Source organism: Haliotis rubra, unplaced genomic scaffold (assembly GCF_003918875.1).
Source record: "Haliotis rubra isolate DU_JTF1 unplaced genomic scaffold, ASM391887v1 Scf1808, whole genome shotgun sequence".
Classification (NCBI taxonomy): Eukaryota; Metazoa; Mollusca; class Gastropoda; order Lepetellida; family Haliotidae; genus Haliotis; species Haliotis rubra.
Genome location: NW_025765790.1, coordinates 34,230 through 55,241, shown reverse-complemented (window position 1 = coordinate 55,241; position 21,012 = coordinate 34,230). Strand labels below are relative to the sequence as shown.

General features: G+C 39.9%; 2 protein-coding genes across 2 annotated transcripts in view; one reads left to right on the top strand and one right to left on the bottom strand.

Moving 5' to 3' along the window:
• LOC124273481 overlaps positions 1 to 4,729 on the top strand; it is a 29,547-nt gene extending 24,818 nt beyond the window's left edge. Inside the window, 2 exon segments of the mRNA XM_046708750.1 lie at positions 4,312 to 4,340; positions 4,343 to 4,729. Coding sequence (XP_046564706.1) covers positions 4,312 to 4,340; positions 4,343 to 4,452 — 139 coding nt within the window. The 3' untranslated portion in view covers positions 4,453 to 4,729.
• A 2,175-nt stretch (positions 4,730 to 6,904) lies between these two features.
• On the bottom strand, positions 6,905 to 20,669 carry LOC124273479 (vesicular, overexpressed in cancer, prosurvival protein 1-like). The gene is made up of 5 exons (XM_046708748.1): positions 20,455 to 20,669; positions 13,801 to 13,877; positions 12,444 to 12,521; positions 10,417 to 10,547; positions 6,905 to 8,101 (listed from the first exon to the last, which is right to left on the bottom strand). Exons 1-5 carry the CDS (start codon positions 20,500 to 20,502, stop codon positions 7,884 to 7,886), a joined length of 552 nt encoding a protein of 183 aa, XP_046564704.1. The 5' UTR covers positions 20,503 to 20,669; the 3' UTR covers positions 6,905 to 7,883.
• Positions 20,670 to 21,012: the final 343 nt, after the last annotated feature.

Below are 21,012 nucleotides of genomic sequence, written 5' to 3'. Positions count from 1 at the left end.
ACTCTATTTTGTTGGCATGTCAATATGGTGAATACAGAAAAGGTTTGTTTGTGTGTTTGTTGTGTAACGCCACACTCAGCAATATTTCAGCCATGTGGCGACGGTCTGTAAATAATCCAGTCTGGATCAGACATCCCAGTGACTGACATCATGAACATCGATCTACGCAACTGGGATACGATGGCATGTGTCAACCAAGTCAGCCACCCTGATCACCCGGGCTGCTAAAGACCAATTTTAACCCAGATCTGGACAAAAAGGATTCATAATGTTCATTGGACAGTTTCCTTTCCTTTAAATACTCAATCAATATACAATCAAACCCCTGGAACACTTAGTTTGGGCGAGTAAAAAAGAATTTTGACTTTCCATAATGTTTTCCAACAAAATAACACTTTCACCTCACGTTAGTTCCGAACTTAACTAACGATTCAGACACACATTTGCATGGTTCGGTTTCTCTTAGATTCATTCCAAACAGATTCCACCACGTAATATTTGACACCCCACGCATAGATAACTTGTGCAAAGTCTTCTCGCCATGCACTGGCAATCAAAACGTGATAGTTTACAGGCTCATCATTGGATGGTACACAGTTGGGCAGCACTAAATTGTAATATTCACTGTAGATTTCTGCTGGCCAACTCGGTTATAATTCCTAAACGGCCATTTGACAGCATCTATAAAGTGTATCTTGAGGCTCTCTTCTAAAGAACCAACTGCAAACTTTCATGGAAACACTATCTGGGTCATGAATCATATCTCCAATGTTAACAGAAAAAGTAAAATAGCCAGCTGTTTTCTTCTAAAGCAGAAGAGTAATTGTTTGCTGGGATCTGGGGTAATAATACTCATGAGATGACTTGAAGCATTGTCTTCATTGCTGTCAAAATGTAGTAAATAATTATAATACACACTACTTATGGCTACTTACTGCAATGGCGAAATGGACTTAAGTTTACGGCCTCAAATAAACCACATGTGTATATCAAATATTCTCAGCCAATTGGCATGACATTATTACATGACATGATTGGATATCATTATATATCTTATTATTGTTTATTTAACAGTAACATATATTTATTTAACATATTCCATTCACCTAATAGCAGTATGTATATAATATTTAAAAGTGCTAGTAATGGTTGTTTCTACCTTATAAATAGCATGTCAGGTTAGAGAGCGACCGAAAGACATTCGTAACTAGTCGTTAAGGCAACAGGATGCAGTACAATTGGCATGTCTGCTAAAAATACGTATGTCGTGTTTATGTATCCAGTTCACACAAACACATATTAACGTGTATTGTAAGTTATGTACAGGAAAAGTAGAAAATGAAAATAACATATTTAAGCTGTCGTAGTTCACACACCACTTTAAACCAGTCCACCCTTAAACAGATATAAATACCATCACAACGTGCAATTACAATGCAGCACCGTCAAAACAGTGATGCAAAAAACTGGAAAAATATAGCGAAAAGTTCCTTTGAAACTGTAAAACTTTGCTATGTTTTTCAGTCTAAATAAACAGCACTTACCGGGGGTGCAGCGTTTAGATGATGGCATCTTCTCGGATCAATGTTTTGGCACAAAAACACCATGAATTGAATGGGCCACTGAAGGCTGCCATGTTGTTTTGATCCCTCCATATACTATTTTACGAACAACTGCTTTACATTCAAAGACTGTCACTGAGCACATTTGACTGGAAATCAAATGTAAATACTTTCTGTAATGACATATGAACAGGAGGATTACGTTTTGGCACAAATATTTGGCACAAACAAATATATGCAACATATATTCATGTGTACCATCCTAGTAACGTGTGACCGCCTCCGTGGTGTAGTGGTTAGAGCGTCCGCCCGGAGTGCGGAAGGTCGCGGGTTCGATCCCCGACCGCGTCATACCAAAACACGTTAAAATATGGTACTTGTTGGTCCCTGCCTGGCGCTCGGCGTTAATGGGTACAACAAGGACTGGTCGGCTCGGAGTCAGTATAATGTGTCTGAGTGGGGTATTCATCCTTCACTGCGGCATGGTACCTCAGTGGGCTAGCACTATAAAACCAGCTTACGTCTGGGCTAGTACACGCAGCCGCACATACACATACACACGCATGCACGTCGTCATATGAACGAAATATTCTCAAGCACGACGTAAAACCCAATTTCACCTCACCTCACCTAGTAACGTGTAATGTTCAGCCATAAAAAACAGTGACAGTAATGCGTGAAACAGTCATGATAAATTCGGATATGTATGTGTAAAATTAGCGATAAAGAACAGTGACAGAAATGTGTAACAACAATAGTAACATAGAATAGAGTCAGTAACCTGTAAAGGTTACAGTAATATGTTATGCTCATTATACCAATGAAGATCCAGGTTAGAATTCATCCTCTTGCTTGTCGTAAGATGCTCCGAACGGGATCTCGGTGCCGTTGTACGAAACAACCTTTGGCTGTCGTAAGGTATGGGAGTTACGATCACCTTAGCGCTAAGGTTGTCGTAAGTATATTGTAAGGTATGGCAGTTACGATCACCTTAGCGCTGCGGTTGCTGTAAATTATATTGTAAGATATGGAGTTACGGTCACCTTAGCGCTAAGGCTGTCGTAAGTATAATTTTAGGTATGGGAGTTACGATCACCTTAGCGCTAAGGCTGTTTTGAACAACGGCACGCTGTTGGTCAGGCGCGGTTGACAAGTCATCGTATCCGTGTTGCGTAGACCGATGCTAATCTTACTTATCACTGGATTGTCTGGTCCAGACTCGACAATTTACGGTATGTTTACACCGAAACGCGACCTGACTGCGACCAACGATCGCACTGGTCGCGTACCTTCGAGACCGATCGCCTCTTCCTGTTTAAAACCGAATAGGGTGCGCGATTTGAATACGACCAAAATCTTTAAAATTTTCATTTTATGGCGACTTGGTTGAGACTGGTGCGATCGGTCTTACGTACCGCAACTAGGTCGCAATGCGCTGGTCATGTAGCCCTGGTGTGACTTTCCGGCGACCTAAGATGGCAAGTGCCTCATGCGATAGGGACTAGTGGTGGTCCGATTAATTGAAATAATCGAAGATTGGTCGCAGTGACTAAACGATAAGCAATCGATCATGATTACTCATAATCGAACACAAACAATTCTGGAAACACTTGTTAGCATTAACAATATTTTTTACAAGGTTGGTTTTGTCTGTTACATTTCATGACCACTACAGAAGAAGCTCGTTCCAAGTCATGGTTGAATTTATTTTCAAGACTCCAAAGAAATTAATGTTCCTAACCTACTAGTCATCCGTTAAAGATGTGAAATTTGCCAATACCTTTGCAAAAACACCAAAGAACTACAGTTTTTTTTCTTTATTTGTTTTGTCCATTAAGAAAAATAATCAGGAAAATTTCATAAATGACGCTAACCAATTATTTTCGATGATTGATCGGTTGTAATGAACCAATCATCAATTATGAGATTTTGACCAATTCCCAGCACTAATAGGGACCCTGGATGTAAAGCATATCAGAATACAAGCGGCTACTGGTGTGTCAACAAGAGCTGCTACTCCCTGACGCTTGTGGACTACAACTACAAGTTCCTGTGGGTGGAAACTGAAGGTAGTGGACACCAATCAGACGCCCAGATTTAATGCTTCGGATCTAAAAGACCGCTTGGAGACTGGCGCACTTGCTCTCCCCAGTCCTGACGCTGACTCAGATGGTCTACCAAGGAACCTGCCATACTTCATACTGGCCAATGATGCCTTTGCCTTAAGAACATTTATCATGGTCAAAGCCATGGTCTAAGAGGAACATGACCAAGGAGGTGTTGATGAAAAACTGGACGCGATCAAAGGAACTGACCTGCGAGCTACCTGCGAGTTTATAAAGACTTGTGCGATGATACTGCGACAGATTTCGCGACCTCACTACGAGTTGGGCCGATCGTAGAAGTTGTACGAGCGTGGAGAACCATTCACTATACAGGCCAAACCTAAGGCGACCGGTGGCGAACGATGGCGGTCTTTGGCCATGCTTTGGGCAATGATAGAGACCTCACTGAGACCGCAGCGCTACGACTTTATGCGAGAGAGTGCGATCGAGGGCTATTTTTCGGTCGCTGATCGGTCGCACACCCGGTGTAAACATAGTATTACAAACCGATGTCAAGTACAGAATTATTTCTGAATATGGCGTTAAACGTAATGTGTAACGGACATAATAACGAAGGACACTCGCAATGTACTGTCATTATTAACAGCGCAATGGTTGGTAAGTTTATGTCTGTTTTATTTCAGTCACTATCGGCTGATGCAGGAGTGTTGGTCTGGTCCCCGAGCAAACGTCCGCCTTCCAGCAGCACCATCGTGGGCAGCCTGGAGTCCTCTTTCGGTCTGCGACCGGACGGCGACGATCAAAACTATTACTATCAGCAATGAAGCTGAAAGGCCGGTACCCTGTGGTACTCGTGGTACACGTTGTGTTACCAGGCAATCTGTCATGATCTGTGTCACACACACATTTGGAACAGCAATTTTACGCTGATGAGATTGTATGTCGCTCAACTTCTTACTGACATTATCTTAACATTGTGTTAATTCCTGTTTGCGATTCATATTATTAGCTTTCTGTGTCTCCTACTGGAATTGTTCGAAAAATAGAATACGTACACACTCAGATATTGGACTAACATGGCGTGGGACAATATTATTCCCTTCTTGCCACCGTTAAAGCGTATCATGCGTCACATGTTGGGAAGAAAAGGCTCTGCAACATGAGTCAGTGAGTGTGTTTTACGCCGCTTTTAGCAATATTCCAGTAATATCTCGGCGTGGGACAGCAGAAATGGGCTTCACAGCTACAATATGAGAGCGATAATCCATCTGAGAGTCTGTTAAGTACGTGTCATCATATCGAAAATCAGTTGACTGTGGTTTGTTAACTTTTTATTATATTTTCCGCTTAATTTCGTATATGTTTTGCGTTAATTAAAATGAGATCTTAATTCTTACTTTTATAGTTTTATACCTAGAACTGTTTTCACAATTTTACTTTTGATTGATATTGATATATAAGTATAATATCAATACATTTCCTTTTTCTATTGATAAAGAATGTATTTGCAACCTGCGACATAGTCGAATTAGTGTTTTATTGCGGGAGCTCTGTTTTCAAGGGTAAACTATTGTGGTAATTTGGGGAGAGACCTCACTGGTCAAAGTAAACTATTGTTATTTATTATATTTTTTATATTTTTTTTGTTCTTTGGGGGTAGGGGGAGACCTCACTGGTCACGGTAAATTAATTTTGCACTTTGGGGGAGACGTCATGGGTTAAGGTAAATTAGTTTTGTCATTTGAGAACCTTACTGGCCAAAGATAATCTTGTGTTCTACTGTGGGATCTCGATGACCAAGGGTAGCGTTGTGTATCTTGGTGGATATCTCACTGACCAAGAGTAAATTAGTAATTTTGGGATCTCACTGGTCAAGGGTAAGTTTGTATTTTGATATAGGGTCATACTGGTCAAGTTCTTATTTCATTGGGGGGACTTTGAATTAATGGATTATGTGTTGTTGTTTATTTTCTCAATAAAATGCACCCTACACCATTCACTCATTTTCTTGTATGTTTTGTGTTGAGTTTGATCAACGCGCTTGGAGTTGCAGTGGTTGTCAATGCTCTTTTGTTGTCGTGGTTGAATAGTATATCATTGATAAATATCGGAGATGAGTAACACAGCGAAAATATTTGAACGTTTAAAGTCTCTTTATGAATGCTTTTATAACCGACGATCTGGGTGAGAATTCGTCTTCAGGAACCCCTGCTTGTCGTAAGAGGCGACTATCGGGATCGGGTGGTCAAGCTCGCTCACTTGGTTGACGCATGTCAGACCGCCGTAATAATGGGCAATTGCTAAGTGCTGCGTTCTACAACAAACCACTTTTATAAACATGTTTTACGCTCTACTGGTGTTGGCACTGGTTCATACGGTACATAGCACTGGTGTAGGCACTGACGTATATGGTACATGGCACTGGTGTAGGCACTGGCTCATATGGGACATAGCACTCGTGTCACCAACTCGTGTCACCAACTCACTTAAATCCTATTGAGCCTTAAACCAAGCCGGAATGTACCTTGTTATCAAAGGGAAATAACTCCATACGCTATATTCGTAAATCCAGCTACGTATATATGTCCTTTAGATAGCCAGTATGTTATCAACATGCGGTAAACTATTATTATTTCGACACGCTTATAACGAAATGACAGATATAACTGTTTGTTTGGTCCATGTCACTTGTACATTTTAGTCGAAATGAACATATGGAAATACGGTTATAATGAACTGAAATATGTTTTCCCTTTGAGTTCGTTTAAACAGTTGTAACTGTATGCATCAAGGTATACCGTGGCGTTGTTGTCAACTGGTAACGTTCTTAATGAGAAACCTATTCAGAAAATTTTGTTTCCAGTTACATCGCTGTGTCTTTTATCTGGCTGAGTGGGTTAGACGGCTGACTTTGCATGCTGGCGATTAAAAGCCTGACTCTCAATATCGGGGTTCGAATCTCGGATGGGACTCAACCAAACAAAAGTACTAGAATCTGTACTTAAAGGAAAAATTGAAATCCCAAATGTAGCATTTGTTACTTTTGACCACGTACTAAATGGAATTGTGTATTCATCTCTTCTCAGAGTCCAGTCGAATGGTCATCTTGCTTGGTCGTTGTGACATCACCACACAGTCAGTATATTCGATATGGATTCGGGTACACCGGCAGTCCAGCACCTGAACTGCTCCTAAACAAATGTGTATAGGCGTAAACGTGATATACGTGACGATAATTCGTCACCATACAAATACAGTGAACGCTTGACACCTCTGTCAGAATTGATTTCATTTATTTACGCACAATTGTAACAAATAATGTAAACCTGAAAAGGGTTTCAAGAGGCACTATTAAGTATGTTACAACATCGTATGGATCACAACATGCGATATACATGATATATCGTATAACGGAGGAAAACAGGTTATATACAACATGGTGAGCGATGCAGAGGGCGGAGTAATGTCTAATTTACCAATAATAAATGCTTATTCAAACTGTCAGTGTAATCCACAACGTGACTATCAAAACCAACGTTACATACGGTTTAGCTGAAACCTTTATAGACCACAGTGAGTGAGTTAGTTTTATCAATATTCCAGCAATATCACGGCGGTGGACATTGTTATGGATCAGAAATTTAAAATCAAGTTGTTGACATCCTGTAGTATTCGCATCTTGCAAAATACTTGCAAACCGCAGAATATTAACCGTCTCCGAGATTATCGTCGAGTTCAAGGGCATCTTCTGTCGACTGTTCTGTGTCTTCCATGATTCTATATTGAACAGACTTTTACGCCCCAATTTCTAAAATGCCACTCAAACAAGTTATCCATGATTCTGTCAATGTTACTTATGCCGTTGACAACAATAGCAAAAGAAACTTCGTAATTTCGCTTGCTTACGTTGCTATACAGCACTTCATCCCGAGGTTTTGATTGGTTGATATAATCGTAGGATGCAAATGTGTTGAAATGAGTATTAGAAACGAACACATTTTGATATACATCGAGACACAATTATTATTATCATTATTAACATAACCCGTATTTGCTACATTCTCAAGCACATGAAAATTAGAAGTATGTTATGTGCAGCCGTTTGTAATTGCTACTGTCTATATCCAATCATCACTAGAACCCCCTTTCTGGGCGACAGAAATCGCCAACAGCAAATGGTTGTCGTTGTAGAGCATCACGATACTTGCGATTAATATTTGATGGAAATTCCTCCCGATAGGCAATAAGCTGCCCACTAGAATAGATTACTGCTGTCGTTGTCCGGGGTCATCCCTGCGGGTAGATATGCTGGCTGCATAGGTCCTGCTGGGGGTGGTTGCTTGCCCTGTGTCTGCCCTGGGAGGGAGGAGTATGGTGGTGGAGGTCCCGGGGGTGCGGAGACATACGGCCCGGGGGGTACAGAAACATATGATCCAGGGTAGGTTGGTGTATGGATGTATTGCTGAGTTGTCACTGTAATGTGAGAATGTTGGATGAAAATCTGTCAGCGTATGTATCTTTCAAAGTCCGCGGGTTAAATTGTGCACTAACTTCGAAAAATTAATTTATTAAAAAAACACTTTTCGCAATAGTAAGAAAATGGACGATTCCAACAATAGCATCTTCACGTTGGTCACGGAGTCCTAGGAGTGAGTGGGTATGGTTTAACGCCGCTGTTAACAATATTCCAGCAACATCACGGCGGGGGGACACCAGATATGGGATTCACACATTGTACCCATGTGGGGAATCGAACCCGGGTCTTCGGCGTGACGAGAGAAGGCTTTAACCACTTGGCTACCCCACCGCCCCCACACGGAGTCCTAGGATGGTTGACCGTTTGCCTCCTGGGCATTTCTCGGACTTCCGTCATGCCTTACAAAGAAGCACACATGCCACATGTGATTTCACCTTAGGGAAACGAGTTTGCCTCTGATCACCCAGCCGTGAATGGGTACCCGGTGGGATGACTGTAAATCTCCTAGCGCCTCACAGGCAGCTTAGGTTATCCGCCATAATAATGTGTTAGCGGCTCGAGCCTGCATAAGTACGTGGGAACACATTTAGAATACAGCCCCACAACTTCTCGTGAGGACGAGCTCTGCCGTAGGTCACGTGTCATTAAGACAAGCAACCAGTTTGTGAGAACCCATCGGACACGAACCCGTGACCTTCGGATTGTTAGCTCGACAGCTAGCCGACTGAGCTACGTCCACACTATTGCACAATGGGCAAATTTATCGAGTCATTCCTGTGACGTCACGGAATGAACGGAGAGAGTCGAATAGGTCACGGACAATTACGAAGGTTACGGGTAGACTTGGTGTCTCGTGATTTTAATCTACGGACAATTGCCGAATGGACCCGATGCCATTTGGCGCACTCGTCCTATTCCGTAATCTACAAATTAACGTGTGGCGTGGAATGAGCCGATATGCCTCAAACTGAAAAGGGTTGTTGACGTTAGGCGTCAGACGTAGATTTCACGGTGCATGAATGAATGACGCGCTTTTATATAAATCGGTGATTTTGTGACAGAAAAGTGATGTAGGGAACACTGTAAGAATAATGTGGATCGCACTAAGGAACGAGGGAGACATGAGCATGTGTCGTGACGGCACGAGGGTGAGTTAGCCTTCGAATCATTACTGAACCAATGTTGCGTGTGAAAGAGGCTTGAGTGCAAATTCCAGGCCAATTTCCATTAGCCCAAAATGTCTACATTCAACCTTTTCATAGTATACTTTCGTCATGTTTGTTTTCCCGTTTTTGTGTGAAAAAATGTATTAAAATGCAACAAATGGTACTCACGTATTACACCGGACATGTACCTACTCTACCCTAAACCCTCAGCCCTAAGCCCTAACCCTAACCCTTACCCTAACCCCTTGAAATAATCCTAATAAATAGAATGCATTGACCGAACCGGCACAAACATATGACTGACGTGTCCAGTGTAATGCATTATTACCGCTTCGAAAAATAAAATACTCATAAAAACAATGTCCATGTAATGGTTCAAATTACTGAATGAAAAAAATATATATGTATGTCAGTTCACATTGGTAAATCATTTAGACTTAATAGTTACTTAGAAACCGAAATATAAAATATATTTACATAATATAAATAATTACATTGCCTAAAATTGCGAATAATCGAATATATATAATATAGACCGGTGTAACGCATTCTCGCTAAATTTAAAAAATATAAAATACAATAATACACAAAACATAACACCTCGGCACCCCTTAATACAAATAAATATGAGCGTATTAGTGAAAAAAGAAAAATATTTCAAACTGGTGCTTGCAAAAAATTGCGCATCCGCCGGTATACAAACTACTGGAAACTCTCAACATCGTTGGGCTTATGCAATAACATAGCTAGTAGAGATGAAACACCAGTGAGCGGAACTTATACGCACTCGCGGAGCTAGACAACCGTGTTGCCATGCAGGCGTCATAGGGCATTGTTTCGAGAACGTGCTTTCGAACAAAATCACATTACATTACGTAAAAGGGTATTATGATGTATTTTTAAAGTTTGTGGTGCTGTATTCTAAAGGTAGGCCAATACGTGAATACAGGCGCTTTATAAATGGCTATTACTATGCGGTTAACGTTTTCACCACTAGGCGACCACACCGTCCCTGACATAGTTGAAAAAATATAACCTTCTTATAGATCACGTTGTACCCACGAAGGGGTTCGAACCCTTGACTTCGGGTCAAGGACGAAGCTTTTAGGAACGCATCATTTCTCCAACAGATTTAACCCACTTACCTGTATGCATATGGACAGCGCCCGGTCCTATAGCAGCAGGGTGGACTCTCAACACCCGACCGTAGTAACGTTTCTTATACCATGTGATTGACGCCAGCAGCAGGAAGAAGGCAAGAGCCAGTATCCCAACCCTGGAACAAACAAGAGAAAATCATCAAACACATAGCCAGTCTACGTAGTTACCCGTGAAGATCCGGGTTAGAATTGGTCTTCAGAAACTCCATGCTTGCCGTAAGAGGCGACTGACGGGATAGGGTGGTCAGGCTCGCTGACTTGGCTGACACTTGTCATTGCATCCCAACTGCATAGATCGATACTCATGATGTCGATCACTGGATTGACTGATTCAGATTCGATTATTTACAGACCGTTGTCACACAGCTGTAGTATTGCTGAGTACGGCTTTAAACAACAAACAAACAAACAGTCTACGTACTTTAGTACAGAGTCATGTCTCTTACAGTCAAGTCTAATACTGCACTGTTATGTTGAAATGTATACACCGATATTAAATTCAGGCCAATATCAGAGCTCTTTATTACACGTTTATTACCGGTTCACATAATATAATGCATGCGATTCACAGGACAGAAAAAATGTTTCATACATTTTGACCTTGTGGGGATTCAAACCCTGGTCTAGCGTGATGCTTTAACCACTAGGCTACCCCGCCGGCTTTTTTTCAACAACCATCATAAGGGATAACTATTTAAATACGGATCTTTTAATATATCAGGTAACTATATTTTAAAAAGAAACAGATTTGTTAAATGATTTAGATCAATAATTTATGATTGGAAGTTTAAATTAGTAACTCAGATTGTTAGTGGCTGTATCCTCAAAGGTGGTTAAAGTACTGTAAAATTATTGTCCTCCTGAGAGGGTACGTAAGTCCCAAAACATTCAAGGTAAATTAAAGCTCTCCACCTTTTTAATTGTAGAATATGTGTATATTATATATGTAGCTAGACTTGTCTAAATTGCTAACAGCTGAAGGGATGGTGTAAATCCAGCTAGGGTCCATGCAGGAAGCAAATGTACTGTAAGTCCCCGTGGTGCCTAGTATGGTGATCTACCTTCAGTTGTTGGCAATTTATAGCCTGATTTTATATTGTATTGTCATCTATAGTTTTATCTAAATGTTTTAGATTTAACTACTAGTTTTAAATTCATATCTCTGATAATCTAGTTATTTTACTGTCATTTGCTGACAGGTTTATACTTTACCATTAATTACTATGTATAATCATTAATTGTTCTCGTCTAGATATGGCTGAAATATTGCCGATGTGTCGATAAATATGAACCCACTCACTGTTCCACAAAGTATTGAAGCCATGAAGATATTCACTGGATTCCATGTGTTCTTCACTTCACTTAATTCTTTTTCTTCTGTTTTCGCCATACCATTCTCTCCATCTCCATTTACCCATCAAACACCTTTTTGCCGCTAATTCGCCCACCAACCTCTGAACTTCCTTTCCACCTTCGTCTTAATCTCCCGCTATAGACTCTAATCAACCATCCGACGCAAGTCTCTCTTCTCTCTCTCTCTCTCTCTCTCTCTCTCTCTCTCTCTCTCTCTCTCTCTCTCTCTCTCTCTCTCTCTCTCTCTCTCTCTCTCTCTCTCTCTCTCTCTCTCTCTCTCTCTCTCTCTCTCTTGAAATATTCTTAACAATTGTATAATCATCTAAACCAGTAGCAAACTTAAGATATTTAAGATTAATTTTTTCAATATTTACAGTATTTTCATAGCCAAATATTTCGCTCCCATATCGAAAATATCGAAAAGAATGATTACGGTATCAAGCGCCAATTTGAGGTGTGCGTTTCCACAGTAGTGCGACCATGGCCTTCTTAGAGCTGGGCAATACATCATTGATTGCCAAATTAAATCTCCTATTGCGGTGGATGTTCATGCCAAGATACTTCCATCTTTGTTTGCATCTCTCGCACACTTGTAGTTTTGCAAATACCTCCAGCCCTTCACCTCAAGCTTACATTGTCTGATAATGTCCGATACTCACCAGAAGTACCACAATTTGTGAATCAAGACGGGATAGTCACAGCAAACTCCGGAGCAACAGTATTCCCAGTCATGACAACTGAAGCGAGAACAGAAAACAATATACAAATTAATATAAGTTTCAAGTGGGGACTATCAAAATAAACGTACTCGTGTTGTTCTTGTAACACTTAAAGTAAACGTTAAAATGTCCTAATATATATTTAGTTACCCAAGCTGTTCATGAACATTACACTATTCAAATAAAAAAAGAAACGTATAAGCCACTTAAGGAGAATATATTGCGCTAGGTTAAGATCAATTATTCCATGTAATTTCAATGGTAAACTGGTGAAAATTCACACGTCTATAGACAGCGTTCGCCAACACAACAACAGCATTTATTGCTGCGTTTCTGTTTGCTTGCGTCCACAAGATGGCGTCAAAGTCAGTGCTTTGTATGGCCACCATTGGCAGCAATTACTGCTCGGCACCAAGCAAAAATGAATGACAAAATTAAACAAAACGTTTGCCATTTTATAGTGATCGATACCGCATGCTTTTCCGCTTACTTGCACTTGCATTTGCTTTGCATGTTTCCTTGGTGACGTTTTGGCGAATATTTCATCAAATGATTCTAAAGCAAGGAAAAGTTAAAATTGTGTTTTGGCACTGAAGCTGTTTACAATCACACAAAGATGACGTTTTGGAAAGAAATAGTATATTTGTATTGTTTTTGCCGCAGTTACATGAGTCCAATATTCTCAATATCACCTATGCGTTTCTTTTTTAGAAGAGTGTATGACATACACAATGTGTACCACATCCTCACTGACAGTAACACCAGATATCATCCTACAAGGGACGTGCATGCCTAGTAAGGGCAGGAGGCGATTGTCCGCACAGAGCGGCTGCCTGTTCAAAAGAACATCATTGAAACGAGCTGCAGATGACTCTCTCACAAGGCTTGAACAAGAACTGTCAATGCTCTCTTCCTGACGAATGGGACAATCCCCATCGGGCAAGCACAAAGACACTTGCTCTGAACGTGAGACAGCGGTGCACAGTTGTGAACCTATGACATACCTATTACTGGGAGTTTTCAAATATATTTATGTTTGCATCGTGTGGCCTCACAAATTATTGCTATTTGGCTATCTCCAAAGACGCACAAAATTACCTTCTGAAGTGGTGATCCTTATAACATTTATTGCATGTGTTCATGTAAACATCAGTGCATTTCCACATATATTGCTAATCCTCATCAATGTACTCTCACCCAGTATATAATATTGTTACATTCATACCTCCACGTTGGGCGTGTAAGGCATTCAACATAACGTTCAACAGATGTCCTATAAACCTGTGTGTGCACTTACTTGTAGGCGACGACTCTTGAGTGGCCGTAGTTGTAAGTGTGGTATGTACAGGCCTTGTTTCCACTCGTAAAGCAGATCTGAGATAGATAGATGAATAGACAGATACAAGCATATACACATACACATGCGTACATATAGATGTGATACACGCACGCGGGGTAGTTGAAAAGTTCTGAGTCGAACTGTTATGGACGGCGCATGTGAAATAACGATACTGAAAAACCGGCATCCTACTGGTTTTGTAGGCGTATTGGTGATAGTATAAATAGGCATCCACAGCAGAATTTATCATCGTTTGCATAATGCTTGACATATTGCTCTTTCGTCATGTGTGGGAAATGTTGGAGATTTGATGCCACATTTGGTTCAAAGCCAAGCTTATGCACTGCATCAGCAGAATGTGACAACGCGCCTTCGGTGAGTTTTCTAAGACGCATATTTTCATGAACTTGACAAAGCGGATTAGTCTAATATTGATCATTAATGGTCAGACCTTTCGAGAGGTAGACCCCTAAAGGATCCTCTGAAATCCCAAGTACGCGAGGCTATCACCTTGGACGTTACATGTTTCAAATACTTTGGTGTTTTGCCTATGGCCTGCAGTGATGAAGTAAACACCCATCCCTAGTCACAAATCGCATTTTACGGTAAGATATGTCTGCATCAAAACATCGAGAAATGAAAAAATGACGAGTCTGGATCGAGTTCAGGACTGTTGGATCCCAGCGTACTGAGAATTTTGTCATGCCAATTCATCCCTCAGGATTTTCTCAGCTTTCCCATTAGAGATAGGCATTGAATGTAAGCTACTGAATGCATAACAGATTTATGGCTGTAGTAAAGATTCAGCTAACCCTCATGTAAGTCTAAATAATTTGCCTTCGTCTTCAGTTTGTTGAAGGATAATCCAGACAATATTTCTTTCTTCTTTGATTGGCATTCTAGAAGTTGAGGAGATGAAGAATGAGGACAATATTTTTTATGGATATACAACTTCTTTATTCTGCAAAGGCGACGTTTGACATAGATTCTAATGTCGTTGTCAAGCAAGTGGTGACAATCTGCTCGATAACGATATTAGAATCTATGTCGAAACGTCGCCTATGCAGAATAAAGAAGTTGTATATCCATAAAAAACAACATTGTCCTCATTCATAATATTTGTTTCTAATCGATATTGTATTTATACAGCTTGATAAACCTCAAATAATGCATGGATATAACAGACACACTGACGTAGGTACATTACTCACATAAACTATAAAACCCTTGATTCAAAACAAACCCACTGACAGGAGATGAGCCATATTCAGGCCCAGAACCATCGACAACAACAAAAAAATGTAAAAACGGGTACAAATCATGTACGAAGCATCAAAAGCTCTACATATACGTGAAAAACCGACAGGGGAATAAATCGCAATAAAACCATGACCTCCTATGTAGAGAACCACTGTTAGGAGAGAAAGCAGATACAGGGCTAGTGCCAATCCGTAACAACAGAAACATAAATATGGGTGCAAATGATATACGAAGCATCAAACGCTCTAAACTTAAAAGAAACACTGGCAAAGGGACACGTCATAATTATATAAATCATGAAATTCGTCACACTAAACAGAAACACTGACAGAGGGGAAAATCATATGGTGTTCTGTTTTGTAAATCTTGGATTTTGAGATGTTCTGTTTTGTAAATCTTGGATTTTGAGATATATAATATATACCTCAAAATCCAAGATTTACAAAACAGAACACTGACACAGGGATAAAGTATATACTATTATAAATCATGAAAAACCTTCACACTAAACAGAAAGACTGACAGAGAGGAGAATCCTATATATATTGACCTCAAAATCCAAGATTTACAAAACAGAAACCAGTGACACGGGAATAAATTATATATAAATCATGAAATATTGCATAATAATTAAAAACACTGACAAAGGGATGAACCATATATAAACACTAAATCATACCTACAAACAAGAACCACTGACGGGTATTAATCTTGTGTAAACATGATATCATACATACAAACAAGAACCGCTGACAGGTATTAATCTTGTGTAAACATATCATACATACAAACAAGAACCGCTGACGGGTATTAATTTTGTGTAAACATATCATACATACAAACAAGAACCGCTGACGGGTATTAATTTTGTGTAAACATATCATACACACAAACAAGAACTGCTGACGGGTATTAATTTTGTGTAAACATATCATACATACAAACAAGAACCGCTGACGGGTATTAATTTTGTGTAAACATATCATACATACAAACAAGAACCGCTGACGGGTATTAATTTTGTGTAAACATATCATACATACAAACAAGAACTGCTGACGGGTATTAATTTTGTGTAAACATATCATACATACAAACAAGAACTGCTGACGGGTATTAATTTTGTGTAAACATATCATACATACAAACAAGAACCGGCTGACGGGTATTAATTTTGTGTAAACATATCATACATACAAACAAGAACCGCTGACGGGTATTAATTTTGTGTAAACATATCATACATACAAACAAGAACCGCTGACAGGTATTAATTTTGTGTAAACATATCATACATACAAACAAGAACCGCTGACGGGTATTAATTTTGTGTAAACATATCATACATACAAACAAGAACTGCTGACGGGTATTAATTTTGTGTAAACATATCATACATACAAACAAGAACCGCTGACGGGTATTAATTTTGTGTAAACATATCATACATACAAACAAGAACCGCTGACGGGTATTAATTTTGTGTAAACATGAAATACATACAAAAGAGCAACACTGTCAGAGTGAAATTCTACATAGAACACAGAACCATTTTCAGAGAGATAAATCATATATAAACCATGAGACCCTGTATACAAGCCAGAAACATAGACAGAGGGGTAAATCATACATAAGCCATGAGACCCTGTATACAAGCCAGAAACACAGACAGAGGGGTCAATCATACATAAACCATGAGACCCTGTATACAAGCCAGAAACACAGACAGAGGGGTCAATCATATATAAACCATGAGACCCTGCATACAAGCCAGAAACACAGACAAAGGGGTAAATCATACATAAATCATGAGACCCTGTATACAAGCCAGAAACACAGACAGAGGGGTCAATCATATATAAACCATGAGACCCTGCATACAAGCCAGAAACACAGACAAAGGGGTAAATCATACATAAATCATGAGACCCTGTATACAAGCCAGAAACACAGACAGAGGGGTCAATCATACATAAACCATGAGACCCTGTATACAAGCCAGAAACACAGACAGAGGGATAAATCATATATAACCCATGAGACCCTGCATACAAGCCAGAAACACAGAGGATAAATCATATATAAACCATTAGACCCTGCATGAAAGCCAGAAACAAAGACAGAGGGATAAATCATATATAAACCATGAGACCCTGCATACACGCCACAAACATTCACAGATGGATAACTCATATATAAACCATGAGACACTGCATACAAGCCAGAAACATTCACAGAGGGAGAAATCATATATAAACCACAAGACACTGCACACAAGCCAGAAACATAGACAGAGGGATAAATCATACATAAACCATGAGACCCTGCATACAAGCCAGAAACACTGACAGGGGGATAAATCATACATAAACCATGAGACCCTGCATACAAGCCAGAAACACTGACAGAGGGGTAAATCATACATAAACCATGAGACCCTGCATACAAGCCAGAAACACAGACAGAGGGATAAATCATATATAAACCATGAGACCCTCCATGAAAGCCAGAAACATTCACAGAGGGATAAATCATATATAAACCATCCATAAGACCCTGCATGCAAGCCATAAATTCTGACAGAGGGATAAATCATACATAAATTATGAGACACTGCATACAAGACAGAAATATTGACAGAGGGATAAATCATATATAAACCATGAGACCATGCTTACAAGCCAAAAACATTCACAGAGGGATAAGTCATATAAAAAATCACGAGGGGTAAATCATACATAAGCCATGAGACCCTGTATACAATCCAGAAACACAGACAGAGGGGTCAATCATTCATAAACCATGAGACCCTGTATACAAGCCAGAAACACAGACAGAGGGGTCAATCATATATAAACCATGAGACCCTGCATACAAGCCAGAAACACAGACAAAGGGGTAAATCATACATAAATCATGAGACCCTGTATACAAGCCAGAAACACAGACAGAGGGGTCAATCATATATAAACCATGAGACCCTGCATACAAGCCAGAAACACAGACAAAGGGGTAAATCATACATAAACCATGAGACCCTGTATACAAGCCAGAAACACAGACAGAGGGATAAATCATATATAACCCATGAGACCCTGCATACAAGCCAGAAACACAGAGGGATAAATCATATATAAACCATGAGACCCTGCATGAAAGCAAGAAACATTCACAGATGGATAAATCATATATAAACCATTAGACCCTGCATACACGCCAGAAACATTCACAGATGGATAACTCATATATAAACCATGAGACACTGCATACAAGCCAGAAACATTCACAGAGGGAGAAATCATATATAAACCACAAGACACTGCACACAAGCCAGAAACATAGACAGAGGGATAAATCATACATAAACCATGAGACCCTGCATACAAGCCAGATACACTGACAGGGGGATAAATCATACATAAACCATGAGACCCTGCATACAAGCCAGAAACACTGACAGAGGGGTAAATCATACATAAACCATGAGACCCTGCATACAAGCCAGAAACACAGACAGAGGGATAAATCATATATAAACCATGAGACCCTCCATGGAAGCCAGAAACATTCACAGAGGGATAAATCATATATAAACCATGAGACCCTGCATGCAAGCCATAAATTCTGACAGAGGGATAAATCATACATAAATTATGAGACACTGCATACAAGACAGAAATATTCACAGAGGGATAAATCATATATAAACCATGAGACCATGCTTACAAGCCAAAAACATTCACAGAGGGATAAGTCATATAAAAAATCACGAGGGGTAAATCATACATAAGCCATGAGACCCTGTATACAAGCCAGAAACACAGACAGAGGGGTCAATCATTCATAAACCATGAGACCCTGTATACAAGCCAGAAACACAGACAGAGGGGTCAATCATATATAAACCATGAGACCCTGCATACAAGCCAGAAACACAGACGAAAGGGGTAAATCATACATAAATCATGAGACCCTGTATACAAGCCAGAAACACAGACAGAGGGGTCAATCATACATAAACCATGAGACCCTGTATACAAGCCAGAAACACAGACAGAGGGATAAATCATATATAACCCATGAGACCCTGCATACAAGCCAGAAACAAAGACAGAGGGATAAATCATATATAAACCATGAGACCCTGCATACACGCCAGAAACATTCACAGATGGATAACTCATATATAAACCATGAGACACTGCATACAAGCCAGAAACATTCACAGAGGGAGAAATCATATATAAACCACAAGACACTGCACACAAGCCAGAAACATAGACAGAGGGATAAATCATACATAAACCATGATACACTGCATACAAGCCAGAAACACTGACAGGGGGATAAATCATACATAAACCATGAGACCCTGCATACAAGCCAGAAACACTGACAGCGGGGTAAATCATACATAAACCATGAGACCCTGCATACAAGCCAGAAACACAGACAGAGGGATAAATCATACATAAACCATGAGACCCTCCATGGAAGCCAGAAACATTCACAGAGGGATAAATCATATATAAACCATGAGACCCTGCATGCAAGCCATAAATTCTGACAGAGGGATAAATCATACATAAATTATGAGACACTGCATACAAGACAGAAATATTCACAGAGGGATAAATCATATATATACCATGAGACCATGCCTACAAGCCAAAAACATTCACAGAGGGATAAGTCATATAAAAAATCACGAGATCCTGCGTACAAACCAGAAACACTGATAAATATACAAAATCATAAACAAAATATGAAAAGCTTTGTCACTTTCTGAAATATCGACATCGGACAAACCACGTACAAGACCCTGATATATTTCACAGAAAAACAGAAACACATATAACAAAACCACCCTATATTTAAACATTGAAATCCCACATGAACAACTAAAGCATTGACATGGTGATCAACCCTATATACACCGTGAAACCTCAACACGAAACAGAAAGATTGACAGTTGGATAAATTGTCTATATTCATGTACGCTTCAACACAGACAAAATGGTAACAACGTTAATTAGCTATGTTTACTCCAACCTAAATACATAAGTGAAATGAAACGTCACCACCATAGATGAATTCGTCTCGATTGTGTGTTGAAACGTAAAGACAAAGTATTGAGGGAAATTATGCGAAATGACCATTGCAAAGGCCTCTATTCCACATGGACCTGAATCTTCAATAACAGAGCTCCAAAGCGGTAATATATGGTTTTGCTTTCTGAGTAAGTCTGAAGAATGTGTGCTTTAGGAAGCCAAAGCCAAAGATGTCACATACATTGTCCGCGATAGTGGAATGGTAAAAACATCAACGACGCCTAAACCCTCTCATCCTCACCTGCCACGCAGCGAGGACGACAACACTGCTGCGATACCACCCGGTCATAGTCCTGCCTGTACGATCAACCTGGCGCCATTAACAACTCATACCTTCTTCAACATCACAGAGCACGTGATCGCGCCTAACTCCGTTACCATGGTTTTCAAGCTCTGTGATCGATACCCACAATATAGCATGCAGCGTTTCCTGGAAGTCGGGGTAGCGATAGGACACCCACAGTCCATCTATATACTGGAATAAAGGGTTGCCATGGAAACGGAATAATTCATCGTGTCTTCTGGATGATGAAGCTAATTATCAATACATGTAACAGCAGGTGATCAGGTGGCATTATATCATTGTGTTTGCCGTCACAAAAATCATTGAATTTTTTATTTCTTATGTTGTGTTTCATGGCCAGTGACCGATTTACGATAACCTAAGCACTCAACACCATATATACTCAACAACAAAAGTTCCTGTAACGTACGATAAGTGATATTGAATTTGTCTTCACATTTTTTTCCGACTCATTACAGGTAAACATGTACTTGACAAGGGAAATATTGTATGGGA